The sequence below is a fragment of the Scomber japonicus genome, chromosome 8, assembly GCF_027409825.1.
Source record: "Scomber japonicus isolate fScoJap1 chromosome 8, fScoJap1.pri, whole genome shotgun sequence".
Taxonomy (NCBI): Eukaryota; Metazoa; Chordata; class Actinopteri; order Scombriformes; family Scombridae; genus Scomber; species Scomber japonicus.
The window spans coordinates 24,002,408-24,028,803 of NC_070585.1; the positions used below are offsets into that span (position 1 = coordinate 24,002,408).

General features: G+C 39.5%; 1 protein-coding gene across 1 annotated transcript in view; it reads right to left on the reverse strand.

Annotated features, from left to right (window-relative positions):
- Nucleotides 1-26,396, reverse strand: part of slit3 (slit homolog 3 (Drosophila)) — a 244,885-nt gene that overhangs the window by 84,777 nt on the left and 133,712 nt on the right. Inside the window, exon 6 of the mRNA XM_053323379.1 lies at nt 14,650-14,721. Within this exon, the coding sequence (XP_053179354.1) occupies nt 14,650-14,721 (72 nt within the window). The remainder of the gene's footprint in view (nt 1-14,649; nt 14,722-26,396) is intronic.

Genomic DNA, 26,396 nt, shown 5'->3' on the forward strand with positions numbered 1-26,396 from the left:
GCCTCGTCCTTCACTAACCCTCATAGAAAATTTTAAACAGCTGTTTCTAAACTTTTATTTTTTTGCTCTCTCTCTCTTTGACTCTCCATCTTGTCTTCTGTCTTTCTTTCCTTCTTTCCTTCTCTCTCTTTCTTTCCCACACTGCCAAATCCCTCTCTTTCTCTTCCTCTCTCTGTCAGGTCAGACCCTTTGTCTTTGCCAGGGTGCTGGTTGTTGCCACAGTGTGATGTCTCTGCTGAGCCCGCTGACTCAAACAGAAGCCAAAAGGCCAGCCAAACCAAAATCACCGAACAGCAGAATGCTGCACTGCTCTGTTCTCTTCTGACCTCTTTGTGCACACGCATGCACACACACACAAACACACGCACACACACACACTCACACTCACACTCACCAGCCTTTGTATTACTAAACTGTAGGTTCAAGAAAGGTTCGTTTCAAGGGCTTCGATCCAGCGCCCACGCGTCAGAGATTTAAGACAGATCTGGAGGCAAGATGCGACCACAGAAATGCAATCGTTACTGGGGGTGGCTGAGATTGGACTCACACCAGCTGCACTCAGAATATTCTGATATAAATATTCTGATATGTTGGGCAAGCGTGCACACACACAAACACACACATTTAATTTTGACAGTTGTGTCAATGGAGTTGCATAAACAACTACACTACTATTTGGCCGTACTCTATATTCAAATTACATTGCAGCAAAAACACACACAGACTATATATACTGTATATATATATATACTGTATATATATATACACACACACACAGAGGCCCATTGTCTCGTTTGTGGGTTTCTGGTCAATAACTATCTATGTTTTTCTCTCTTCTTTTTCCAAAATTTCCTCTTTAGGAAAAACTATCCAACAGCTGCACTATGGCAACACATTGTTTCTCTTTTAAATGGATTAGTTTAAATTTCGATTCTAGTGATTGAAAATTCTTTTATGCAGTATTTAAACAAAACCTTTTATTACTCTTTTACATTTATGAAATAAATGATCACCTATTGAAAATTAGCTGAGAGTATGATATGGAAACTATGAAAGTGTGTTACATTAATACAGTCATAAGTCTATTTTGGTCTTTTTATACTAATCTAATACTCTATATAATATAACTCAATAGTGAAGGAGCATCTTAAAAACATAGTCAAGTTTTTTCCTAGAATTAATGTGAATATTTAAAAAAGCTGAAAGGGGGAACATCCCTTCATATATATTCTGACACTTTATTGTATCATTAAATAATGTGTTATTTATTTTCTTGCAATTGTATATGCAGTATACACAACTACATCCTAATGTTCTCACATCAGCTATGGGGTACACTACATGCCACTAAGGAATACGTTTCCCAGCACATCCTGTGATTTCTTACTTTGACAGTATTCACAAGGAACTGACCCAATTATCACAAATCTTCTCAAGTTTTGAAGAAGCTGGACACAGAGGAATAACAGGATATAATTTAAGGAGAGCAAGGTGGTTTAACTTGATGGAAGAAATATACAGTTACATATTTTTAATAATTTGTGGCAGTGTTGTGTACATTTTATATACTGTACACCCCCGTGACACATTTTATATTACATTTTATCCACTCCCCTGGTTATATGATGAGGTCATCACTCACAATAATCAATTTTGTGCATTTTTTAAGGCCTTTTCCATCTTAATTGGATTTGTTTTAGTCTCCCCCTGTTTTGATGTAAGAAGAAAAAAATGCTTTCATCTCCAAGTGGCATTAAAATGTGAGATCATTCTCATATAGCATGAGAAGCTGGCAAAGTATAGGCAATGTCATTTGGCAGTAACGTTTTGGCAGTTGCTGTGTGTGTGTGTATGAGATGCCTTCCTTATTGTACTATAGTTCTGTTGGAAACATCATTAAAGAGTAATTCGTATAGGGAAAAAAAAGAAAAAAAAGTTTGAGATGGAAGAGATGCCCGTTTGAAGTGAGTGAATGAGTCAACAGCTCAATGGGTCGAAATACAACTCCCTGCCTCAAGCTTACAAGTTTGATACAACGTCATATTATTTTCTTTATTGGAATGACAAAGGCAAAATGTAGAATGACAGTAATAAGCATGAAGTGGGGAACAATGAGGGTATATAGAAGAGATATAGAGGAAGAAGAGGAGGGGGTAACAATAGATAATATGAGAGGGAATGAGAGATGAGAAAAGAAGGAGAGGGGATATAGTAGATGGAGTAAGAAGTAAATCTTGCAGGTAAAAATGACTTAAAGGAGCAATAAATTGTATAAGACAGAAGATAAATGGAGAGGAAGACAAGAGGGAAGACACAGAGGAAGAGAGGAATTTTAAAAATGCTTGAGTGTATGTGTGAGCGTAAGAGAGCAAGTTACAGGCTGAGTGAAAGTCACCTTGTGGAGCTCTACACTGAGCAACTCAGTCCATCTCCCCTTATGAATTATGACAGTCACTGGTTGGCCAAAACCCCTCTGCTACATGCACCCACCCACCCACACACACACACACAATTTCACTCCTCTCTGTCGCTCTTTTCTCACTCTATCCCTCTCAGTGGTGCACCCTCATCCAGAAAGCTGTGCTTCACGGAGAAAAGTGATGATATGCAGCTGTTCCACTGCTCTTTAGAGTGCTTCTTAGATCCCTGGACTCTTTGTATGTGTGTGTGTGTGGTGTGTGTAAGCGAGTGTGTATGTGGACATGTCATGTAATGGCAGCTCTCTTTCTCCTTCTTACTTCTCTAACCAACTTGCTGTTCCTTTCTCCATCCGTCTCTCTTTGACACACGGTTTTCTGTGTGGCTTGGTCACAGTTTCAGTTTCTCAAAAATTGAATTCATCTCAGTTCAGTGGACATCATTGCCATGACATCTGACTTGCTTCTCATTCACGCTCGCGATCTTTCAAGCTCAATTCGTCCTTCCCAATGTCATTTCTGTGTGGAATCATCAGAAAGGTACGCATACTCAGATGGTCCTCCATCTTTTTTTCTTAAAATTTTGCCTTTGCCTGTCCATGCAAAATATGCTATTCAAAGGTTTCGTTATATTTTTGTCTTTTTTCTGCATTTGTAACTGCATGCTATTAAGTATGCATTCATCATGCATCTACAAAATATATCTGTGGTTTTCAAACAGAAACACTTTTTTTCTTGGATTCCAATAAGTGATAAGGTAAGAAGTGAGCTTCTGGCTCAAGGACATTCTGCGTTAAGAAAGAAATGCTTCTGAATGATGAGGGATACATACTGGCTTTTTTAGTAACTGATGGTGGAAATGATCAGATTTCTGATGGTATTGAATGTATCGAGCCTACACACAAATGAATGCCATGAATGGCTTCAGAAATCTATGATGGTAATATAAAGAAACTATCATAGACTCACATCCCATTTTTGAACATGTCATTTAATAAAGCTGCAAAAAATCACCTCTGATGAAGAACTGATATCAGTGGATGAAGCTTTTGTGCATGAAACTATCCGATTAAACAGTTAATGGAGATTCTAACATTTGATTGCACTTGAAAAAGAAGTGAAATTTGAAATTTTGACAGAGACTAGATTCAATCCTACCCTATTTATATTTTTAGACTTTTTAAAAAGTGAAATTGATTAATTCTACTGATATCTGAAAATGATCAAGTACTTTTTCATTAATCTTTATTATCAGGAAAGCAAACCCCCCCCCCCCAAAAAAAAAAAAAACCTCATGTCGAAAGATCAGTGAATGAAACCACATCTAATTCAACTGGTTGAAAATTGGACTATGAATAATTATTAATTAATCAGCTTCATATTAGCCTGACATCACTGCTCTCCACTACTCATGCAGTCCTCAGAGGCATACACACATGTACACACACCACCCACACACAAGGCCACACACACATAGACACAAACCCTTCCTGTCCGTTGGATGTGTGTGTGTGTGTGTGCGTCTGTGTACGTCTGTGTACGTGTGTACATCCCTGTCAGAACCATTTGTGAATTTATGATTGTGTATACATGCATCTATTAAAACACTTGAATGTCTTTTCTCTGTGTGTCTGTGTGTATGTATGTGTGTGTGTGGTTGCCCTTTCCTAAGCTCATTGGGATGCAAAGCGTGAGTCCATCGAGTGAGAGCTGTCCAGGCTAGCTTTGGAGTCATTAGCGCGCTCGTTAGTCCAGTTATGTTAAATCTAAATTACCATTCATCATCACACAGGGACCCATCATTTATTCTGTTGTGGCCTGGCAGACACACGCACTAACTGGATTAACTCATTCAAAGACACGTGGACACACTTGCTAAAACACAGTGGAATTCCAAATCAGGCGTTAGCAATTTGGTAAGTGTTTTAAAATAGATTTTATATTATTGATTGAAACATTGCAGGACATTAGCAATGATTGGTTTGCCCTTGTGAATGCATGTATCTGCAAATTGTGCCCTACTGCAGATTAATACAACTGAGCGGAGAAAAAAATAATCTAAAATATAACCTTTACAGTTACAATTTCCAACTACTGTGGACATAATTGGAAACTTAACGTTTAATTTACGTTTATGGTGGTACATGAATACAGTAAAGGAAACAAAAATTCTAACTTTACATTTTGGGGATAAAAAGACATTTTTTCCTGCTACTCCGCATTCTTCATTGATACAAATGAACTCAATTATATATGGAAAGACTTCTGGGTACAGTCGAGTAAGGCTGGCCTCAATGCTGGCACTCAACAATAAATTAGCTCTTACAGAGTAAAAAACATACACACACACACACGCTGGCACACAGTCATTAGCAGCTACAGGAGGAATGCCTACCATCTGCTCTGACGTGATTGCAAAGACGAGGAATTCTTGAGAATCAAACTGACAAAGTGGATGGAGCAACTCCTCTGCCAAATATAAAGACTGTGTTTATCCCATAATTACATTTCCACTTTTGCTGTGTTTATTGGCCTTACAAGTTTGAGCACATACAGCTTTGACAATCAAAGGCTTTCAAAAAAAGAAAAGGTGGAATCAAAGTATTAGGAGGAGAGGCGACTATGGGGTTGTTGAGTTTAATGGTCATGGTACTATTCTCAGTCACGCATTGAAGGAAAGCCATGTTCTAATTTCACTCGATGTGTTAGTAGCAGTATTTAATACTTAAAAGGTGAAATGGAAATATAATCGCCTTGTATTTGTTGTATTTATTAATCGAAACACATTTCCAGTAATGCATCAATTGGCAATCCTCTAATAAATCCACTTAACACGTTTATTAGCTGTAAGCTTTTAGGACAAGCTGCTTTGGACAGGGTTTGACTTTGAATACTCAAAGACCGTATTTGTCATTTTCAACAATCAGCAGATGAACTCCAGTCCCCGATTGCAAAATGCGCCTATAAACTTTACCAATACCAAAGTGAAGCCTTCAAAAGCTTTTATTGAGATGAAAAGGACTGTCAGGTAATTAAGATTAATCATTTTGTTTAACAATGAAACACTGCGTGGCTCACTGTCATGCATCAGTTGCACTCGCCATTAGGAAAATCACTTGTTTGGAAATATTGTGCGGCTCTAATTGATTCTGATAGGTGTTTAATGACAAATATGATAAAGCACCCTCAACTTTCGTGATTTTAAGTGAAAGAATAATGAGTCAAATGTGGGTCTGTTTCAGTGTTTGTAGATAACAAACGGACAGTATCAGGGTGTTTTTGATCTTTAAAAGAACATTTGTTTTGGCACTTCAGTCCCACCACTAGGCGACTGTGGACACCTTTGAATCGATCGCTGTTTTCATATAATGTGATCAATTTGACTAATTCCTGGCAGTGCATCACAGAGCAGAGGAATATCAATGAATTGACTCATCTGGTAAAACAAAGAATAATACTGAGTTTAGAGGCTTGATTTATTGCTACTTTTGAAAGGGGTTGTGTGCTGTACAATGAGATGTCAGCTTTCATTTGGTTTCAGTTTTGTTTTTTTGTAATGCTGGCTTTTGCTTTAACTTTAGTTGCTGATAGTTTATTTGGCCTGATCTTTCATTATTTGGCATGTGCAGTTATTGTAGAAAGTAAGAACTTTGAAAACATTGACATTGGCTGTTAAAAACAAATAAAATCGAGTGCTATCTGGGATCTTGCAGAATTGTGAGGGTCATCAGGGTTGGAATAATTACAGAAGCAGAATGAACACAACCTTTTTTTGCTAAATTGCAGGTCTTGTGAATGGATGCAAACTCATGAAAGTCAGGCATTCTCCAAGCCCATCCAGTCGACCCCCACACCCTTACTTTCTCTTGATACAGGAAAAACTACTTTGTGCACTTCTGAATCTGCCAATATAATATATATTATTTCTAGGGATACTGGATACTGGTCTTTCACACCATTCAGCTGGATTTCCCAGAACAGTTGCAGATCTGACGCCCTGCTAAAGGCATTGCTTGATGTCAAGAGATGTGAGGGTGTTTGTTTATTTATCTACTTAGTATGTGGCTTTAAATAGCAAAACATGGTTTTAAATTGATAATTACTAAATGCCAAACCTGTCTGTCCGCTACATTTGTTCATCAATGAATATATATAGTGAGCCTGAGCCCACTAACTGATTTTTCAAAGAGTAACATTTGAACACCTCTGTGATATAAAGTCATTGGTCTTTGCCTGTTCTGTAAGGTTTTATCCCTGTGGTGCATTGTGCACGCACTGATTGTGAGCCAAAGAGTTCAAACCAAAATACTGTTTCTGCATCAAGAGAACATCAGACTAGCTGCCTTTCCTTGCCTCTAGACAAAGCTGTACTATGAAAATGTGAAACCTCCTAGGGGTAATGGACTAATATGTTTTAGTGAAAAACATAATTTAATTATTTTGGTCACGAAAAATGTTCCTGGCAGGTTTGCTAATAGGCAAGCCAAAAACTTAATTTCAAAAATTGACTGGCAACTTCCCAGCCACAATCTCACTACGCTAATCTTTAGGCAGAGAGCTCACCTAAAATCATCAAAGTATGCTAATTTCCTTCTCTAATTTTTCACCATGGCAACATTGGACTTTATTTTCATTACCAGCCAGTGGAAAATGACTGGATGGATATTAAGGAGTAGAGATGGCCTGCGGCAGAAGTCAAGTCAGACTCAAAGCCAACAGAAAAAAGCAGAGGTTGTATACAGGCCTAAATTCAGAGAACCATCAAGTGACTTTGAGACTAACAGACTGTTTTACCTATTAAGGTTCACCTTTCAATGCTGTTGCAAAGGTGTTCATCAAATAAACTATTTTGCTGTTCTGGCAATTATACCTGGCACACACAGTTTGATAATGGCCATTCATTCATTTTTCACATCGTTGCATTATAAATTTAATTTATATATAGCTTAAACTGAAAAAGGTTGACTCAGTTGTGAAAAAAAAAAAGTGTGGTGAAAGAGGCATGGTGGGGTCTGGTTGGGGCTACTACTTCTATGTCAGCTATACTCCCCTTGCTAAGGAACATTTTTTTTAAAAATTAACATTTGCGGCAAAATGAAAAGTAAGCGGTGCATATGCAATGACACGCAATGTGTCCCATACCTTATACTGTTTATTGGTCCACTGCTCACTTAAAAATAAGTTTAAAAAATTACGCCTAAATACTGATGAAACACATTCATTGTTCAATTAATTAAACATATTAAACACTAGCGGAAGATCTTTTTTGGTATCATGTTTGCATTTCAATTAACATTGACAGAATTCGTGGACCTGAAAAACCAACAGATCAGCAAGCGTCAGGGTCTCCTGCTTTACTTTGAGAAACGCTGTTCTGAGTCTATCTGACAGCCTTGGTGGTCTGGAAACAACAAAGGGCCAAATTGAGTCAGTCAGTCAGACATTTGTTCCATCAATAATTAATGCCTCCCTGCTCTCTTCCCTCTGATCCTCTCAATCTATTTTCTATCACTGTTCTCTTTTTTTTACCTGCTCAACATCACATCAGCTTTCCTTCCTGCTTTTCTGTCTCCTATTTCATCTTGTTTTTCCATCTCCTTTTCGCTTTCTGATGTCTTGTAAACCCTTGTGTCCTAAACACCTTTCTTCTGTCCTTGTCTAATTTTTTTATCTGCAACAAATGGACATTTTTTTTATCTTATCCTCTGGTGTCCACTCTTGTCCTACGTTTGTATTTGTCTGATCTTGTTTCAGCTTTTCTCCTCCATCTTTTTCCTTGCCTTCTTTTTATTTTTCCTTTTCTCCAACCATATCTCTCTATTTTCTACCTCCCTCTGCCTCTATATCTCTGGATTTCCCTCTGTCCCTTCTTATATCTCCATCTGTATCCCCTACTTTCTCCCTCTCTCTCTCTCTCCTCAGGTCCAACAGCAGATAAATAAATGATGTCCAGGAAACTGGCTGCTTTTACAACACCAATACCACACTCCTTCCTCCCTCTCTCTTTTTTTTCTTCCCAAATCCCTTGTTCTTCTGCCCTTTTCCATTTTGTGAACAGCCCCCCCCCCCACCCGCCCAAATCTCTCGTCTTTTGCCTCTCCTGAAAAAATAAAGAAAGAAAGAAAGAGGAATGGATAGTAACTGCAGTTCTTTTGGGCCTAAATAAATCATAGCCAGGCACTGCCTTGCTTTTACAACACCGATCCTCCACTTTCATCCTGGCAGCCATGTAAGAGACAGTGGAGAGAGGAGGAAGCGAGAGAGAAAGAGGCTATCTAAAGACGTGAGTAAAAGGAGCGGATATCAAAGGAAAGGGTGAATGTAAAAGTGTCTTTGGTCATATCCGGATTTCTTTCTTTGGGAAGCAAAACTCTTCTGTGAAATGGAAACATACTGTAAAGGTTAACAGGAACTCAAGTGGGTTTACTACAAACTTCATGTTAACTGTTCATGTCTGGATATATTTTATTTTACACATTGCAGAGTAATGTTTTATAATGTATATATACATGTAAACACTCTCTACATTTCAAAAGGTGCTGCAGAATATTATATATTGATGACGGGGGGGGGGGGGGGGAGCTGTAAAATATGTATGTAACTAAATGTCAAAGACAAAGTACCAAAAAGCTGCATTCCTATTTCGTATTATTCATTCCTAATAAATGGCTATCAAGATGTCCAACAAAGATAAATGTTTTACTGCTAGTCGAATTGGCAAATTTACTGAATTTTTCATGAGACGTGTCATATTTTTTATAAATCCAATTCTTTCCACTGTCTCTGATTTTAACATGTTGTCTTATTAATTGAACAAAAAAGAATCCAATCCCTCCTGTCTTTTTCCAGAAAACAATTATAATAAGATTAATGAAACTAACTAACTAAAATCCATTTAACATTTTCAAAATGAGTCTGATGCCCCAATATTCAGCTCTGACTTCTTGACGCTGACTCCTGTGAAACATATTAAGCAGCTCAGATAAAGCCTAGTCTACCAAGAAACAACAGCTAATTAAAAATGACCAGATTAATTAATGTGAAGATTTGTTAGTGGCACACACACAGTACTGTGCTTCTTTCAATTAGCATGACACATACACACACACAAATGGCTGAAACACACACACACAACATGCATGCATCAATTTGCCTGCAAGCCAATACGGTCTCTAGTACTTTTGCATTTTCAATCTCACGATCACAATATCAATTTGTCACACACACACACACACATACATTTGGACCTCTATACTTGTGAAGACCTGCATTGACATCATACATCCCAAAGATCCTAGTGTTACCCTAACCTAACAACTGACAGCTGTTGGTTTACGTTTATTATTCTTTTATAATTCATTAATCATCTAATATATTCAATATGTGATGATATAAAACAGAGGAAAGCAGTAAACTGTCACAATTGAGAAGCAATAACCGAGCGAATGTCTGACATGATTGATCGATAAATGGGCCCATGAAGGAAGAGGAAGTGGTAGAGGAAGACCTGGAGGAGGATGTGGACACAGAAGATAAGGACTATATTTATCAGATGACATTTGAGCAACATTGGTTTTGTAAATTATGGGTTGACATTGAAAAGACAGTTCAGCCTAAAATTAGCAGATATGGTGTGACAGTGATTCGACAGTGATTTCAACAATAGCACAGGTGACTACAGTAAAATCAGTATAACGTAGTCCACTTTCTACACTATATCACTACTTTTTGGTATCCATTCAATCCATGTTTGAATTAATGCTTTGTACATTTCCCTGTGACATCTTACATGTATTTTGATTGGTCTAAAGTCAATTCACCTCAGACAAATTCAAACAAGCAGCCTCAATGACCTCACACTTTCCATGAATGTCCATCAGGTCTCTCTCTCAACACTGGGGTGAATCCTTAAAAAAACATGACATACAAATGCAACAACTCTACTCAGTGCCATTTGAAAGAAATTCTAGAGAGAGTAAAAGACCTGCAGCATGAATATGTGGAGGTAAGTAATGTACACTTCAGTACTGTGCACTGCACACAGAAGCTTTTTACATGCAAATTTATAGTAGGCCTATATTGAACCACATAATGTTGTCTTTTTTCAGGGAGTTTTGCAAATGGATGCTGACGCAATCCCGCATGAATTTATCTTCCTAGATGAGGCTGGGTTTAACTTGCCAAAAGTAAGAAGAAGATGGGGAAACCTCATTGGCCACAGAATTATTTTGAGTCTCCGGGGCCAACGTGGTGGTCACATCACAATGAATGCTGCAATCATGCAAAATGGGGTCCACCACCACCATACCAGCATAGATTCTTACAACATGGCCCACATACTCACATTTTTAGACGGACTACACAACATCATCACAGCATACGACCAAATGCATGCAAGATGCAGAGCAGGATAATACTTCATCAGCACCCACAATCTATTCTCCAATACCCCTCATCATATTCACCCTTCCTAAACCCCAGTTTACGTTTTTTTCAGCAAGGCATTGGAAGGTTTGCAATCTACAGATCTTTGTCAAGATACCCCTCATTCAAGCCAAAGAGGAGAACTGCAACCGTATTCATGCAGGGTCTGTGCAAGGATGGATTCCGCACTCAAGATAATTCTTCCCTTAATGTCTCATGAGAGACGACATAGCCTGTGATGTGCATGAAGTGCAATAGCCAGATCCAACTAGGCAAAGAAATTTCACTTAGGATTTTATTTTAAATTCTTTCTTAATTTATTTCATCAGTGTGCAGTACTAGTCATTTCTCTCACAATATCTATGAAATAAAATCAAACCTAGACTGTATCAACAGAATAGCAGGATTGTTTTAAATAGAGCACATCAGTGTATAACTGGTTCAAACAGAATCAGATCGTATGAACCTTGTTTGCCATACAGTGACAAAATTGGGTTTTTATAAATTATTGTACAGTTTTTAAAAGGTTCTGATGTGTTCTGCCATATATGTGTGGTAGTGTGAATTGTGTGCAGTGTTTTGACAAAATAAAGCCTGCTTTCAAAATCGTATTTAAGCAATCATAAAAAACTGTAATCCAAACCTTAATTCTAAAACCTTTTGAGGTGACAGCAAGCCAAAATGCCCTCACTTTCCAAAATTGTCCTCACTATAAAGGTCTGAAACATGAAATTGTCCTCCCAATGATGGAATTGCAAGAGCACACTCACACACACACACACACACACACAGAGAGAGAGACACACACACAGACGTTCACATTTGTGTACTCAGGTCCTCACACACACACACACACACACACACACACACACACACACACACACACACACACACACACCTGATGGTGCAGACATGACCTCCAATCACTGTTATCTCTATCATCCCATTTTGTACAACGGTCACGAAATCAACCCCAAGAGCTGAACAGATGGGGTTGTGTCTTTGTGTGTGTGTGTGTGTGTGTGTGTGTTTGCGTGTGCCTGTGTATGTCTGTGTGTGTAGGCATATGTGTGAATACGCATACATCTGTGTGAGTGTTTGTGTGGGTGTTAAGATTCTTGAAATGAAGATCAGTCCAGCGGCAGAATTGCTTACTGTCATTCATGCCCTTTGCACATGTGCACAAACACACATTACACACACATCACACACACACACACAAACAGACACGCACACACCTGCCTTTATTAAAACGTCACATTCAGTGAATATACTGTGTGCTGTCATGCTGTCTGCTGTGAATGGGAACGGCTGCGTATTTACAGTGAATTGTAAATCCTGCCAAGCACTCAGCTGTCGGAGTCTTATGAATTGCTAATATGTTGTATCTCGCGCTGCCGATCCCCCCCCCCTATCTGCCCCCATCACTTCCATTGTGCGCTAAGCAAAAAGTGAGGCAGGGGAATCAAAAAGAGCTAACTTTAGTAAAAGGAAATAAAGTGTAGCAATAAAATAATCAGAACAAAAGAAAGGTGAAATCAACTATTTCCTAAAGTATTTCAAGTAAATCTACAACAAAAACGTGTGCATGTACTGCATCACTTATATGAGCTATGAACCCATGTTATTACAACTGAATGTAGTTTACAGTGTAATCTGCCATATATCGAACCATTTCCACTGTATCCTTTGCCCTCTTTAATCATTCATGTGAACACATTAGGCGGCACCAGACTGCACCGAGAACAATCACAGTACAACAGCAGGATAAGATGGGTCTGATACTGTTGGGAATCTCACTGCACTGATACCTTACAAATAGCCAGGGTCTATTTAATACTGTGCACTGTTTTTAACCTTAATCATAATGCCATCACACTTTCAAACAAGACTTTTTTTTTTTTAAGAAACTGCACATGATTATATATTATCATTTAGAATTTGAAGTGGCATTCATTTGTTCAGTGAAGTCTTTTTTTTCCATTTACCAGGAAAAACTGGTAGAACAGCACACGTATACAGTTTAGTGCCACAAAGATTTTTTGTTAAGTGTAGCTCTGGTTTGTATCATGTCCTGAGAACATATTGTGTGCATTGATGACTAGTTTTAATGGTCTAAAAAACCCATAATGTTGCTTGGTACAGGATATCTTTATGTGATAATGAGACATTTCCTCCATAATTAACCAATTAGAATCATATTCTTGATTTGGGCTGCATAACCGAAGAAAAAAACATCTGATTATTGTCAGAATGTGCTTAAAACCATAAGAATTATCAAATTGTCACAAATCCACAGACACTTTAAGGCTTTCATCAGAATTTGTTTTTCTTGGTCTCTTTCTAAGGACCTCGTAATGATCAACTAGTATTTAGCCATTCACTATTGGGGCAGACACATGATTTTGGGACAGTGCTATCAGCCTTCTATTCTCCTCCTGCTTTCTTTTTTCCCCTTGTCACCCTGTCCATCCTTTGCTGCCATTGCTTCTTATCCTTTATTCTGGCTGTGTCTTTCTTTGTCTATGTCCTTCCTCTTTCTCTTTGTCTCTGCCTTATTTCTAATACAGTTTACCCTCTGATACGCACATTCAGTAATAATCCCACTAATCTTTTCACCTCTCAGCTTCATATAGAAGAGTATGAGAGCATTGCCAACAACCCTGCAGACAAATAAACCAAAAGATCATTTGACTTTTTTCCAGGATTTTTTTTTCTCACAATATTAAGACCTGACCCTATAACCTTCATACACTTTAGCACCAAATCAGTTCAGTTGTTGAAATAAAGCAAATGCAGCTAAAGGACACATACAGTGTGTGAACATATTTGTGCTCCTACACACTGACTGTGGAGAGAGTACACCATTTTCCCAACACAACCTGGCATTGCACAGTTGCCAGTCACTCCTCTGAGCATAGTGACAAATGAGCAGCTCTAAAAATGTGGACAGATAAGATGCAAAAACTTGTACACACACACACACACACACACACACACACACACACACACACACACACACACACACACACACACACACACACACACACACACACACACAATCTCTCTCTCTCACACACACACACACACACACACACACACTCAATCACATACACAGCTGGAAGCAAACACACAAAACCATTAACATATTCCCATACGGAGAGGGAATCACCCACATGCACTAACGCACATAATGCAGGGAAGGCACAAACCACAGCAGGTGGCAGAGACACTGTTATCACTGTATCTGTGTATTGTATGTCAAGGACGATACATTTGCTGCTGAATGAACAGGTACGCTACGCTTCATTCTTACAAGCAATGTGCAAAACTATTAAGACATGCACTTCAGCACTCACAGACTTACACAAAGATATTGCTACAAATAATTCACACATCTATAGAAACTACATTTTGTCAACGAAAGCATCTCGAAGTCAAAGCTTTTCTTACATTCAGGACACATATCAAATGCATTTCAAGAGGAATAAAAAGATGGGCTTGGAAAGTAAATGAAGGAGAAAGAACGAGGGATGACAGGCAAGGAGAAGAGGAGAGGAGAGCAGAAGAAAGGAGAGAGAAATTTTTACATGAGAGAAAAACAAGAAGCATGAAAGCACAAAGAAAAAGAAAAAGAAAAAGACTAAACAAAGCTGATAGCGAGAGGAGGAGAGTGCAGGACAGATGCCTGCTTCTCAGACAACACAGGAACTGGGGAAGAGTGGCAAAGAAGGGATGAGAGGAGGTTGAGGAGGAGGAGGAGAGAGAAGAAGCCAGAGTGAGAGGACCGGGGTTTTTCTCTACTTACAGAATCTCCAGATCGCGCAGCGCTCGGAAAGCTCCATCTTCGATGCAGCTGATGTGGTTGCTGTCCAGTTGCCTGCACCATGCATACAAACACACACACGCAGACAAATACACACACACATACACACACAGATGAGAGAGAGATGAGAGAGAGTCAAACGCAAGTCTGCAAGGTCCCCTCAGCTGTGGGAGGGACTAACAAAAAGACTGGTTGCGTGAATGAGGATGTGTGCATGTGGGGGTGTTTGTGAGGTGATACCCCAGTGGTGGGCTTAAAGTAGCAGGCAGGAAACACCAGCACAAAGTCTCTCTCCCACACACACACTCCCATACAGGCACATGCACACTCTAGGGATGCCCAGTCCAGACGATAGCACACAAGCTAAGGTTAAGTCTCTCACCTCAGTGCTGATATGGCCAGCCCTGAGGAGGGGAGGAGAGGAAAAAGAGAACGCGAGAGAGGAGACCGGTGCGCTGAAGTGGCCTGCCTGGCGTCAGCCTATCACCTCCCTCCCTTGTCGCACGCCCAGCGTACACTGGCCACCGGGAGAGAGAGAGATGAGAGAGGTAGACACAGTGTAGAAGAGAGCGAGCAAGCCGTAGCTACTAAAGCCCACCCTGCTTGTCTGTTCTGTAAATATTAATTGCATTTTCTCCTCTCCCACCCCTCCTCTCCTATCCTCCTCCCCATGTCCTCTTTTATTCTTTTTTTTTTCCTTCTCTCTGTAGTGAAAGAGGGAGTAATTTCATTACATTAGGCCAGCCAATCCATTAAGGGCCTTTTACCGGCTCTGTCACTGAAACAATTTCATTAAAAGGAAAGCCTCCGTAAATCAACCTACAGTCACGACTCTGCCTCTCTTTCCCGTTCTTCCTCCTTCCTTCCTCTCTCTCTTCTACCCACCCAACTCTTCCTCTATCACCCTCCCCCCTCTTCCCTGGCTTGTTTGACGCCTCGTTCGCTGGACTCCCAGATGCACCCTGTGCCCCACCGTCATCCATCCTTTGCTTTTACTTTAATTTGCTCGGCTTTAGGTATTCAACCCCCCTCCCTGCCGCCATTCATCCCTCCATCCCTCCATCCATGAACCCAACAACCCTGAAAACCTCCACTCCTCCTTCCCTCCCTCCCTCCCTCCTTCCCATCCATCCATTTCTTCGTCTCTCCTCCCCCTTCTCTTCTTCTTCTGCGGAGGAGCAGATGGATGGATTGCAGATGGAGGGATACAAAGGGCAGACATTTAGAAGTATCTCCTTGTTTTTCTCTTTCTTCTTTTTTTTAACTTACCCAGGAAGGATGAGTGGCATTTAGCCTGTTATACAGACACTCAGGCAGACAGGTGGACTCACACACACACACACCCACACGCACACACACACAGATATGACAGAAAATAAGTAACCCAACAAAAGTGGAGACACATTTAGACACACACAGTTAGAGGAGGACATAAAATCATAGTGATCCACCAACCATAATGTCCACACACACACACACACACACACACACACACACACACACACACACACACACAACACACACACACACACACATATACGGCATGGGTAGTTACTGTCTGCTCTCCAGACACTAGGAGATAAAAGCATATCACTCCACCTTAACCTTCTCCTCCTTGTCCCCTTCCCCATCTCATCCATCTCTAATCCTTTTTTTCTTTGACTTCTATCCTCCCCTCTTCTCTTTTCTCCCCTTGTTTCCAAGCATCCGTCTTCTGTTCTCTCCCACTCTCCATTCATAATCCATTTTTTTTCCCTCTAGTCCCCTCTCGTCTCCTCTCATCTCTGAATCCCCTTCACCTTTTCTCTTTTCTCACTCCATCTATCCATCACTAATCCATTTCTTGACCCTCTTTTATCAACTTTTTAAATCTCCTTTTCTTCTTCTCTACATAGCTTCTGTGTTTGTTCGGCACTGCAGCACCTGTTATATTAGTCATGTGAGTTTTTAACCCTGAGGATGGTGGTTTTCAAAACAGGAGCTGAGTTTTCTCTGTAGGACGACAGAAATCACATCAGGGCTTTGGGAGCTATGCAGTTTTGGTTTTTATATGACCATGTTAGTGTGAGGGCGCAAGAGGACTTTGAAAAGAGTATTCACTAAAATACATCAAGTGTACCTCAATACTGTATGTAGCTGCATTCCATGAAGCTGATGGTCCAAATAAGGTGCTACTGTGGTGACAAAATAAATGTGAGGAACGGAAATTAAAAATTAGTGTTTGCTTTGAGCTCAATTATTTTATCTTTTTTGAACTCCAGCAAAAATGGTTTCTAGTTTGATCAACACTAACTGCAAAAGTCACACACAGATAAAACAAGGAAAAGCTACCATACAACACCACTGCAATTGTCTGCATTTGATCTATATACTCTGATCTTTTTCAAATGTTTTCTGTGTTGGAGGCAGCAATGACGCACACAACAGGGTCATAAAAAGCAATTCACTGCACAGGACAGCAAAGCACATTTTTCATTCTTTTCATTTTTCATGTATTCCTACCTGATATTGACCAGCTGCTGGTGATTAATGGTTGGCACAAATTCAGTTTGGACTCAAGACAGTAAATATCAAACAACTCTGTGCCCAAATGCCAGGTTTGGCTTGCAGCATAATTATTTTCGGCCCTCCAAAGGCTTCCAAAGACTAATGAGATGTTTTGATCTGCTTTGATGCAATGCAATTATATTTTAGAGGTGATTTAGAGATAAGTTGTTTACCGCCTTGTCATGCGCACTTGATTAATTGAGCATGATTTGTAAAGACCTGTAAGATCATTAATGTAGAGCACTAAACACGTGTTCTGTTATATAGCAGAATAAAAGAATAGACTGATAGGTGTGTGTGTGATTTTGTTCAAAGTCATGTTTTCAGTCTGGATTTTTTGTTTTTTTTTAATACTTGTAAGTAAGCTGTGAGTGTGAGCATCTGTTAAATGACTGGGGATCATACAAACATATGGGTATGCCATGTTTGTCTTTTATGTAATTAAAAGGCATGTTTGTTTGTTTTTGCATGCAAACTGGAACAAAGCCTGATCAGCCATATGGAGATACATGGCACTGCTAAAGTTCACAGTGCTTATTAAAGCCATTTTATTTTCAGTGCTGCTCTTTTCCTGTAACAAGTAATATTAAGTATATAGATGGAGTTGTGCCATTCTGGAGAAGGTCTGTTACAGTCTGTGCCAATTCATTCATCCACTGAGACAGCTGTGAAAGTGTCCTCCCCACAGTGCGACAGCGTCAATTCAATACTTAAAACGACCTGTGTTTGCACATTCCTGACATGTGATCTCTTGTGGCATTGGATAAATTGTCTTTCCTCTCTAGTGGTAAAAGTATAAAGAGTGGGATGTTTTTATAGTACCCCAAAATCACTTAGGAGAGAAGTCAGGGTGACTTTTTGGGTGTACGTGTCTTATAAAATGCAGAATGTGGTTCACATCCTGTCATCTTCCAGCAAGTAACATTGTTTTTCTATGCCATGAACATCATCTTCTGCTAACTCTAATCAAGTATCTTTAGTTCCCTTAACTAAACCAAACCTTAACAATATAGTTGGCAGATCAGAAAATGCTCATATGAATCATTTTTGTTTGGTCATTTGCCTGACAATTGTTTTGCTATTAACAGTTATTCATTTCTGATTAATTTTGTGATAATCAATTAATAATTAGACCTACAAAATGTCAGAAAACTGTTAAAAATGTGATATGATACCAATATGATACCATTACATTTTACAACCAAATATCCAAAACCTTTAGATATACAATTTAATATCATATATCAATAACAAAATCCTCATGCTGAAGGTATCCTTTTTTCCTTGAAAATTCACTGAAGAAAAAAAGAAAAAAAGTTGCCCATTTTTGGTCTGTCCATCAATTGATTGATTGGCTAATTATTTCAACTGGCAAGAAGTCTATGCAAAAAGAGACCCACTTTAAATCCTGCACACCTCCATTCATATGACTATTATGCCATCTGTGAAACACCCCAGAGGTCAAAGGACTTACAGCACTCAGTAGAGCTGATGAGGAATGCCAGAAGAGTAGTGAAATGTCTTCAACTGAAATTTTACAGGATTGTGTTTTCATATTTTTTTCACAACATGTTATCACCATTCTTCAGAAACAACACATTTGTAACTTTTCCAGAATTGAGAAATAACTGGTGGATTAATATTGGAGACCATGTACTTCATCTCCCACCCTCATCCACAGTAAACGATTCCATCATCTGTGATGTGATTGGATTCCTCTGACAGCTTTGTTCACCAAGCACCCTGATTAGCAGTGACATGATTGGTATCAGTCTGGGATGGGACTGTACTTGGTGTGTCTGTGTGCATTCTCTATATGTGTGTCATTGTGTTGCATTCATAGTCATTGTGTGTGTGTGTGTGTGTGTGTGTGTGTGTGTGTGTGTGTGTGTGTGTGTGTATGTGTGTGTGTGTTTTTTATGTGTTTGGGTTACAGATGTTTGTTACACGGGATAGAATGGGGGTCCAAAATTTAATTTCCTTCCATATAATTAGTTAGTGTGTTTAATCATGTCTATCATAAGCCCGATTGGCAGACTGATTCAATCCTTCCCTCTGCTACCATCTGGAGCTATGGGGAGACGCGCGCACACGCACACACACACATGCACACACACACACACACACACACACACACACACACACACACACAGACACACACACACACACACAAACACACACACCCACACACACACACACACGCATACGCACGGCAGCCCTGCTGCTCCATGAATCTATCAGTGAGCAACCACTACTGACTGAGCAATTAATGAAAGGACAGAGGAAGGAAAGAAAAATACACTAGCTGAGTTTTCCATCCAGTGCATAATAAATACTGCTCAACAAATAATGCTTCATCAAATGTTCAACTGGAAATTACAAAGAATGTTTCTCATATTCCTGAATCAGAATATTTTTTGTTGATAAATAAATACAACTATGAATAGTAATGAAAACATACTGGGACCACTTTGAATAAAAAGTGATGTGCTGTGACTCTTTTTATTACTGCAAGGCGTCAATTGATCACTTGCTTGTTTTAGTAAGAATTTGGCCAATGTGAGGCGAATGGCAACAGAAAAAATAACTTTCAAAAACTCTTGAAAGCCTCCTTTAGGTGTTTATGCTCAACACAGCAGCAATAAACTGATCTAACATGCTTACAACAAATCAAATGTAATGATACAAAAAGTTTGCATCACATTATTTGACAGTTACCTTGTGCTGACAATTGCTCATGGGCCATATTTATAAATGTCTGATGTGGAACATTTTTCCTCTGCTAAGAACATAATCATCCATCTTTTCTATTGTCAGGAACTACCTGACTGACAGGAGCTAAACTCAAATGAAATATTACAGCTAAAAAACATTTGGTGACCAAAACTTTGCACAAACTTTGTGTCTGTTCACATGTCTAATTCACATCACTGAGATCTCCCCACCATTCCCTACTTTCTGTCATTTTTTGTCTATGAAGAGAAACAATCGTGTTACTTGTCTTTACAGTCTGAGCACAAGTTTAAATAGAATCCTGCCAAGAAAAATGAGCAGATGAGCAACCTAAAAAGCCACTAAGTTAAATGGGTTGAGAGGAAAGACTAAAGGAAAGAGTGGCATGAGTATGGGGCAGATAAAAGATAGAGCAAGAGAGGAGTCAGCAGAACTGGTAAAGTGATTCAAAGAAAAAGAAGAGGGGGTGAATGATGGGGAAATACAAAGAAGTTACAGAAGGAAAGGTAGGAGACATGCAGCAAAACAAGCAGGAATTAAAAAGGAAAGCCTGGGTCTGATTAATGCAGGCTGGATGGACAGCACTGCATGTAGCCTTAATGCAGTAAATGAGGATTTGTACAATACAGGGTGGGTATTGCCTTGCAAATGATGGGTCTGCTTTTAGTGATGTCCAAGGTTACAGGAACTCATGTCATGTTTTCCACATAATTATAAGTCCACCTCTGTTGACTATGTTCCAGACTGAGATTGGTACATGCAGTCAAGGACAGCAAGAGGCTTTCCAGCTCAGTAATTTTTGCAAATACTGCTGTATCAAATTAAGAAAGCTGAATGTACACTTGCTTTACATGAGTGGATTTTGTTTTTTTTATAATTCTGTTAGCAGGGAAAATAAATGGTGAAAAGAGATGGAAACATTTGTCTAATGGTAAAAGTTCAGGTCTGGTAAAGGCCACTCTGAAAAACTGCAGAATCTACTTGGAAAACATAGAAGTGTCTTTCCACTGTAGCTTCAAACTAGAATCTCAGTTGGTTACTACCTTTATTGACTTAGTCACATTCTACCATTTAAGGAGGTAAAGTGCAAAGAATAAATCTAGGTAAAATATTTAAGGGAGCTGGCTGTTATGTCTTCTTGCAAATTGTTGCCGGGCAAAGTATGTCTGATGTGGCAAGAAATTACATGGTCAAGTGTGTGCTAGTTATTACTCCTGGTGTCACTTTCATTCAAAGATGTCCCGCCCTCAAAATGACACCCATTATCAATCTTGTTTGTACATTTACATAGTATATATCACACACACTCTTGCTAAATATATGTCCGGTTCTAGCTGTCGGTTGTTGGAAATGTGGTAAATAACTGAAGGCGAACATCTGCAGTGACAGAGACACACAACAGTGCAGGTCAGAATCTTGTGTGTGTACATGTGCACGCAGCCGACACAATGTTCTCACCTCTCTCTAAGGCGCTGTAGTCATAATTCAAACAAACGGCCATCCTGCACTGCATTGTGGGTAGGGAAGCGTGAAGCGTGCAGGCGTTTTATGAGAGAGAAGTGAAAGGAGAGGATGACAGGAAGGAGGAAGGTAAAGAAGTAAAGCCCTGGAAGGGGTGGGTTTTATTGTACAGTTGTATTGTTTGGAGAAATTACATATTACATTTTCTGAACACATTCTGCTAAAGCACCTAAAGGTACTTTGAATGTGTAGATGTTGAGCATGGGTGGACCCAGTGGGAAAAATGAATTAAATTTTATCACAAAAAAAGTGGGTAAGAGAGAGAAGGCAGGCAGATGGAAAACAAGGTACAATATGAGGACGTGATGGCTACAGAAGATAAAAAGCGTGTCTGTGTGGGGGCACTGAGGTGTAATGTGAGGGCATATGAAACAGCTGTATCTTATCTGATGCGTCCATGCTTCTCTGTAATCCAACTACAGCTATATGCCTCCCAGTGTGAGTCACTCACATGTGTTGGGATTTAAGCGTGACTACAACTGTACACATACAATATCTGTGGTTGATCACATTTGTCTTTGTTTGTATAACAGAAGCTAACTATTGAATATCATAGCATAGCTTACAAGAAAAAAAATAGTTTAAATAGAAGTCTGATAAAATCCCTACTTAATACGATTTATCACTCATTTCTCTATCTATGACCTAAATATTTTGAAGATTATGATTAATTGGTACTTGAGTGGGTGGGGTTTACTGTATCTGGCCGGTAGAGATTCTGGTAAATTATGACTCACAGAGTATGATTTTGTAAACTTTATGTATGACAGTTAAATGATTGAAAGGCTATTTTGTACTTCAGGCTGTTAGGTCTGATAACAATAAGTCTGGTTCATGGAAGGGAGGAATGTCTCATTTTCAACACATCAGGCCAAACATTCATTTTGAATTGAATTAAGTAGAAGATACTAAAGCTTGAGGCTGAAGTCAGTGCAGAAATACCGCAAAGTGAAATGCTGCTTCAGAAAGCCCCTTGTTCCAGCTGACTACCATTTAAAAAGCGTCAACTTCTATCTAGAAATACTCAATGGTCCTATTAAAAAAATATTATTAATGCTCTCAATCACTCATACTCTGGCCGTCCTTTACTGGTGGTCATTTTGGAAATGATTGCTCTGTTAACTTTATACCGTTAGTTCATACAATGACATGTGAATTCAGACGGACATCAGCTTTGCATAAATAAACACATGACTGACTCCCAATCTTACTCAAAACAACACAACCATTTTTGAGACTGCACTAAGTAGCTTTCAACATCGGAAGTAGCTATCAGGATGATTTCAATTTTTCGAAAATATTTAAATTAATTCTGTATTATTTGTTTTCTGGGGGTGGAAGTGGTGCAAAGGGTCAGTCAGTTTTCTGGTGATGGAGAGTTTGCTCGAAGCAGCTCGGGGGCTACTTTTGAATTTCTTACTTGTGTTTTGATTTGTAACTCCCTCTGTGCAGAGGCAACTTGCTACCAGTGTGTGTACATGACACAAATTACAGGGAAAGAATTGTGTGATTCTACAGCATCTTGTTTTTCAAAAGGGATTGGACACGTTTGCCCGCTACAACTTGACTCTGTGATAAGCTTAAGAGAGGCGGCAAAAGCATGGATGTACACAGATATGGTTAACATGATGACTTTTCTAGCAAGGCGAGGCAAGACAAGACAAGACATGACATTACATGACAAGATTAGATTATTGAGAATATGATTAGATTAGATTAGATATGATAAGATAAGCATCCAGAATGTGACATGGATAAAAGCAGAAAATACCAGGTGTGTTGCAGGGATTTTGGCACATGCTTTCCATCCATTCTAACTTCACATTTACCTTTTTCATCTGTGGTTTGACTGACAGGTTGAGTTTAGGGGAGATGACAGGACCAGCAGTCAGCACAATGTATAGGGGAGCTCACACATACACACACAAACACCTACACACAGATGTATGGCATATACCTGTCTCCTTGGGTTAGCAGAAGACTACAGTAATCGTATTTGCCAGCTTCTTGGCAGTTTCAGCAAAGCAGTCAATCTGATAGCAGGGTCAAAAGGGTCTGTGTGGATGTGTGTGCGTGTGTGTGTGAAAGAAGTGCAATAAATTGCGCACATTGCTATGGTAGCCACCAGGTTGCATGAAAAGGGGCAGTGTAGAGAGAAAGATAGAGAGCCTATCCTCTGAGAAGCAGACTGAGTGAGACAGAAAGAGAGAGAGAGATGTAGATTGTAAGTGAGGGAGAGAGAGAAGAGAGGAGGTAGTGAGAGAGACAGAGGAGAAAGTGAAAGCGAGAGAGAGAGAGAGAGAGAGAGAGAGAGAGAGAGAGAGAGAGAGAGAGAGAGAGAGAGAGAAACAAAGTGAGACGGAGAGAGAGACATATGAGAAAATCAATGCTGTGTCCACCAGGGACAGAATGTCATGAAGTTTTTTTTACTCTGTGGTATAATGGAGGGCTGGAGCCTTTTACTGCAGGAGTCACCTTGTCTAATGGAGGGAAGAATTGAGGGATGGAGGGAGGTGAAAAAGAAAAAAAAGAGGGAAACTGTGAGGAAAAGAGGGAGAGAGGGAATTCAAAGGAGCAGTATAGTTGGGTGGAGCTGAGATTTAAAGGATGGGGAAGAAGAAGGAAGGAATGGAAGGAGGAGTGAACAATATAGAATAGAGAGCTAAACTGAAAGGGGAAAGAAAAAGACAAAAAGAACAATGCAAAGAGGAAAAAGAGAGAAACAGATGGAAATATAAGAGGGACACGATGAAGACTGAAGGATGGATAGGGAAGAGGAGGAGCAGGTGCTGTAAGACTTCAAACAGATGGAGGGAGAAATGACTGATTTTATCGACAAGTCCTCCAGAACGACCCAGAACGAAGCGTTTTCTAATCAGCAGTAATCGACAAGACGACATCGTTTGTGTATGCTTTCCAAAACAATTACAAACCCCTGTAAAGAACAAATGATGTTTTATGGAAATGGCAATAAGGCTAAGTTAAGGTCTGGTTAGGTTTAAGCACAAAAACCACTTGACTTACGTTAGAATTATTAGTTTCGTAATCGTCACAGCAACAATGAACACCACACCACATCGTAGGTACAGCTACTGTTCTGACTTGCAGTTGGAAATGTTACACTTATGGTTGGAAACGAGAGGTGAACAGTGGTGTCCAACAGCCCTCCTTTTATCAAGTAACCAGTCACCAAACCTGCCACTTCCAAAAACGGAAATTCGTCACCCTCTCTAGACACCATCTGGACTGCGCCATCTCTGCGGGTCATGATTACTACGGCCACTAGATGGCGTCTGTCACTCAAATGTAACTATAGGTTGTTTTCGGCAACTGGCATTACGACCTATTGTGTCATTTTTCTTGGGAAGACAGGTTTGATTTTATATGCCTGAGTCACTCCTAATTGGCAGAAAAAAAGTCAAATGATCCACTCTGTAGGTCAAAGCAATTTAGTGCAAAACATTTTAATGGCAGCAGAGACAATTTTACTGTCTATTTTGATTGATGTGACTTCGTGGCTTTGGCAGAGAGTGAAGAAAAAGTAAGAGCAAGGTGCAACATTTTAGAGTGGAAAATATTCAGTGTGTGAAGTGCAAAACCAAAGTCTGGGAACATGTATTAAATTTCACCTACTGTACACTGGAGCTGCTCTGTGGGACAACCATAGGAGGCTGTGGATATACTGGGCAGCTCTCAGGTGTAAAATGTGTTAATGTATAAATGTGATGTAGGGAACATGCTGGAAAAAGAGCTTGCATGCTCAGCAAACCTTCCCCTAATAAAAACAGGTTGAAGAAATAAAAACAATGCCTGGTTTGGTGTAACATCTCGACTTGGACTGCGATGTGATATGCTTTGTATTAGTTCATTTTCTGGCACTGAACTTGAAATGGTTGTGAAATACTTCAGTGAGTCTAAGGTCGGGGAGGCAAGGTGGTGTGCGGCGTTTAGTTTGGATTGTGGCCTGTGTGAGAAGGTAGAGTGGATTAGATGATCAGAGGCCAACCTGAACTGAAAGGTTTGGAGCTCAGCCATGGCAACTGACACTCGCTTACTTACATACACATACACAAACACACACACACACACACACACACGCACACGCACACACGCACACACGCACACACCAGAATAGAGTCTCTTTCAGGTCCATTTAACATAAGAGTAATAATCTCTTGTGGACTTTGGCGGCCATATTGAATTTACATCACACTTTGGAGGAAAAAAAAAACAAAAAACAACTAACCAGAACCATTTGCCTGTAGCCTAACTCTGACTTACTGATTTGTAGCATGACGCATATGAATCAATTCACAGATTGTGCAATAAAAACGTATGGAAAGGCCATAGATCTTAATAATAATAATAAAGAGGTATACAATAAGTTCACATTTTATAGTCAGGCACTGGAAATAAACTGGTGTACTTGTCCCTGTGACTGTTTGCTGTTTCAATAAGCAGTACTGTAGCTTGTAGGGTGAAGTATTGTACCAGCCCAGTCCAGACGTGGGTCATTTCTGTGTTGATAAGTATTTCCATTACTTGTGTCTTGAATAAACACTATTTCTACTATCATGTCAACTCTGAAGCACAAACACTACTACCAAGGTTTGTCTTGATGTCAATTAAAAGCATCTGTCAACTATACAAATAATGTCACTATCACTAAATTGAAGTTAGTAAGCTTTTGATTATAACACATAATCCTCACCAGCAGATGGAGCTTGTAGAACTGTCATGGAGTTGTAAATGTTTCAATTATTTTTTTTTTCTTTTTCCTGAGCACTTCTGGTCCATGTTAGCTCACCAAAAAATCTCACCACCAACGTCGATTTAGTAGAGTAGCAGTTCAATATGGAGGAGATTTAAATCAAATCACAATATGAGCAGATTGGAATGAAATACATTAATAAGGCCATATACTATCA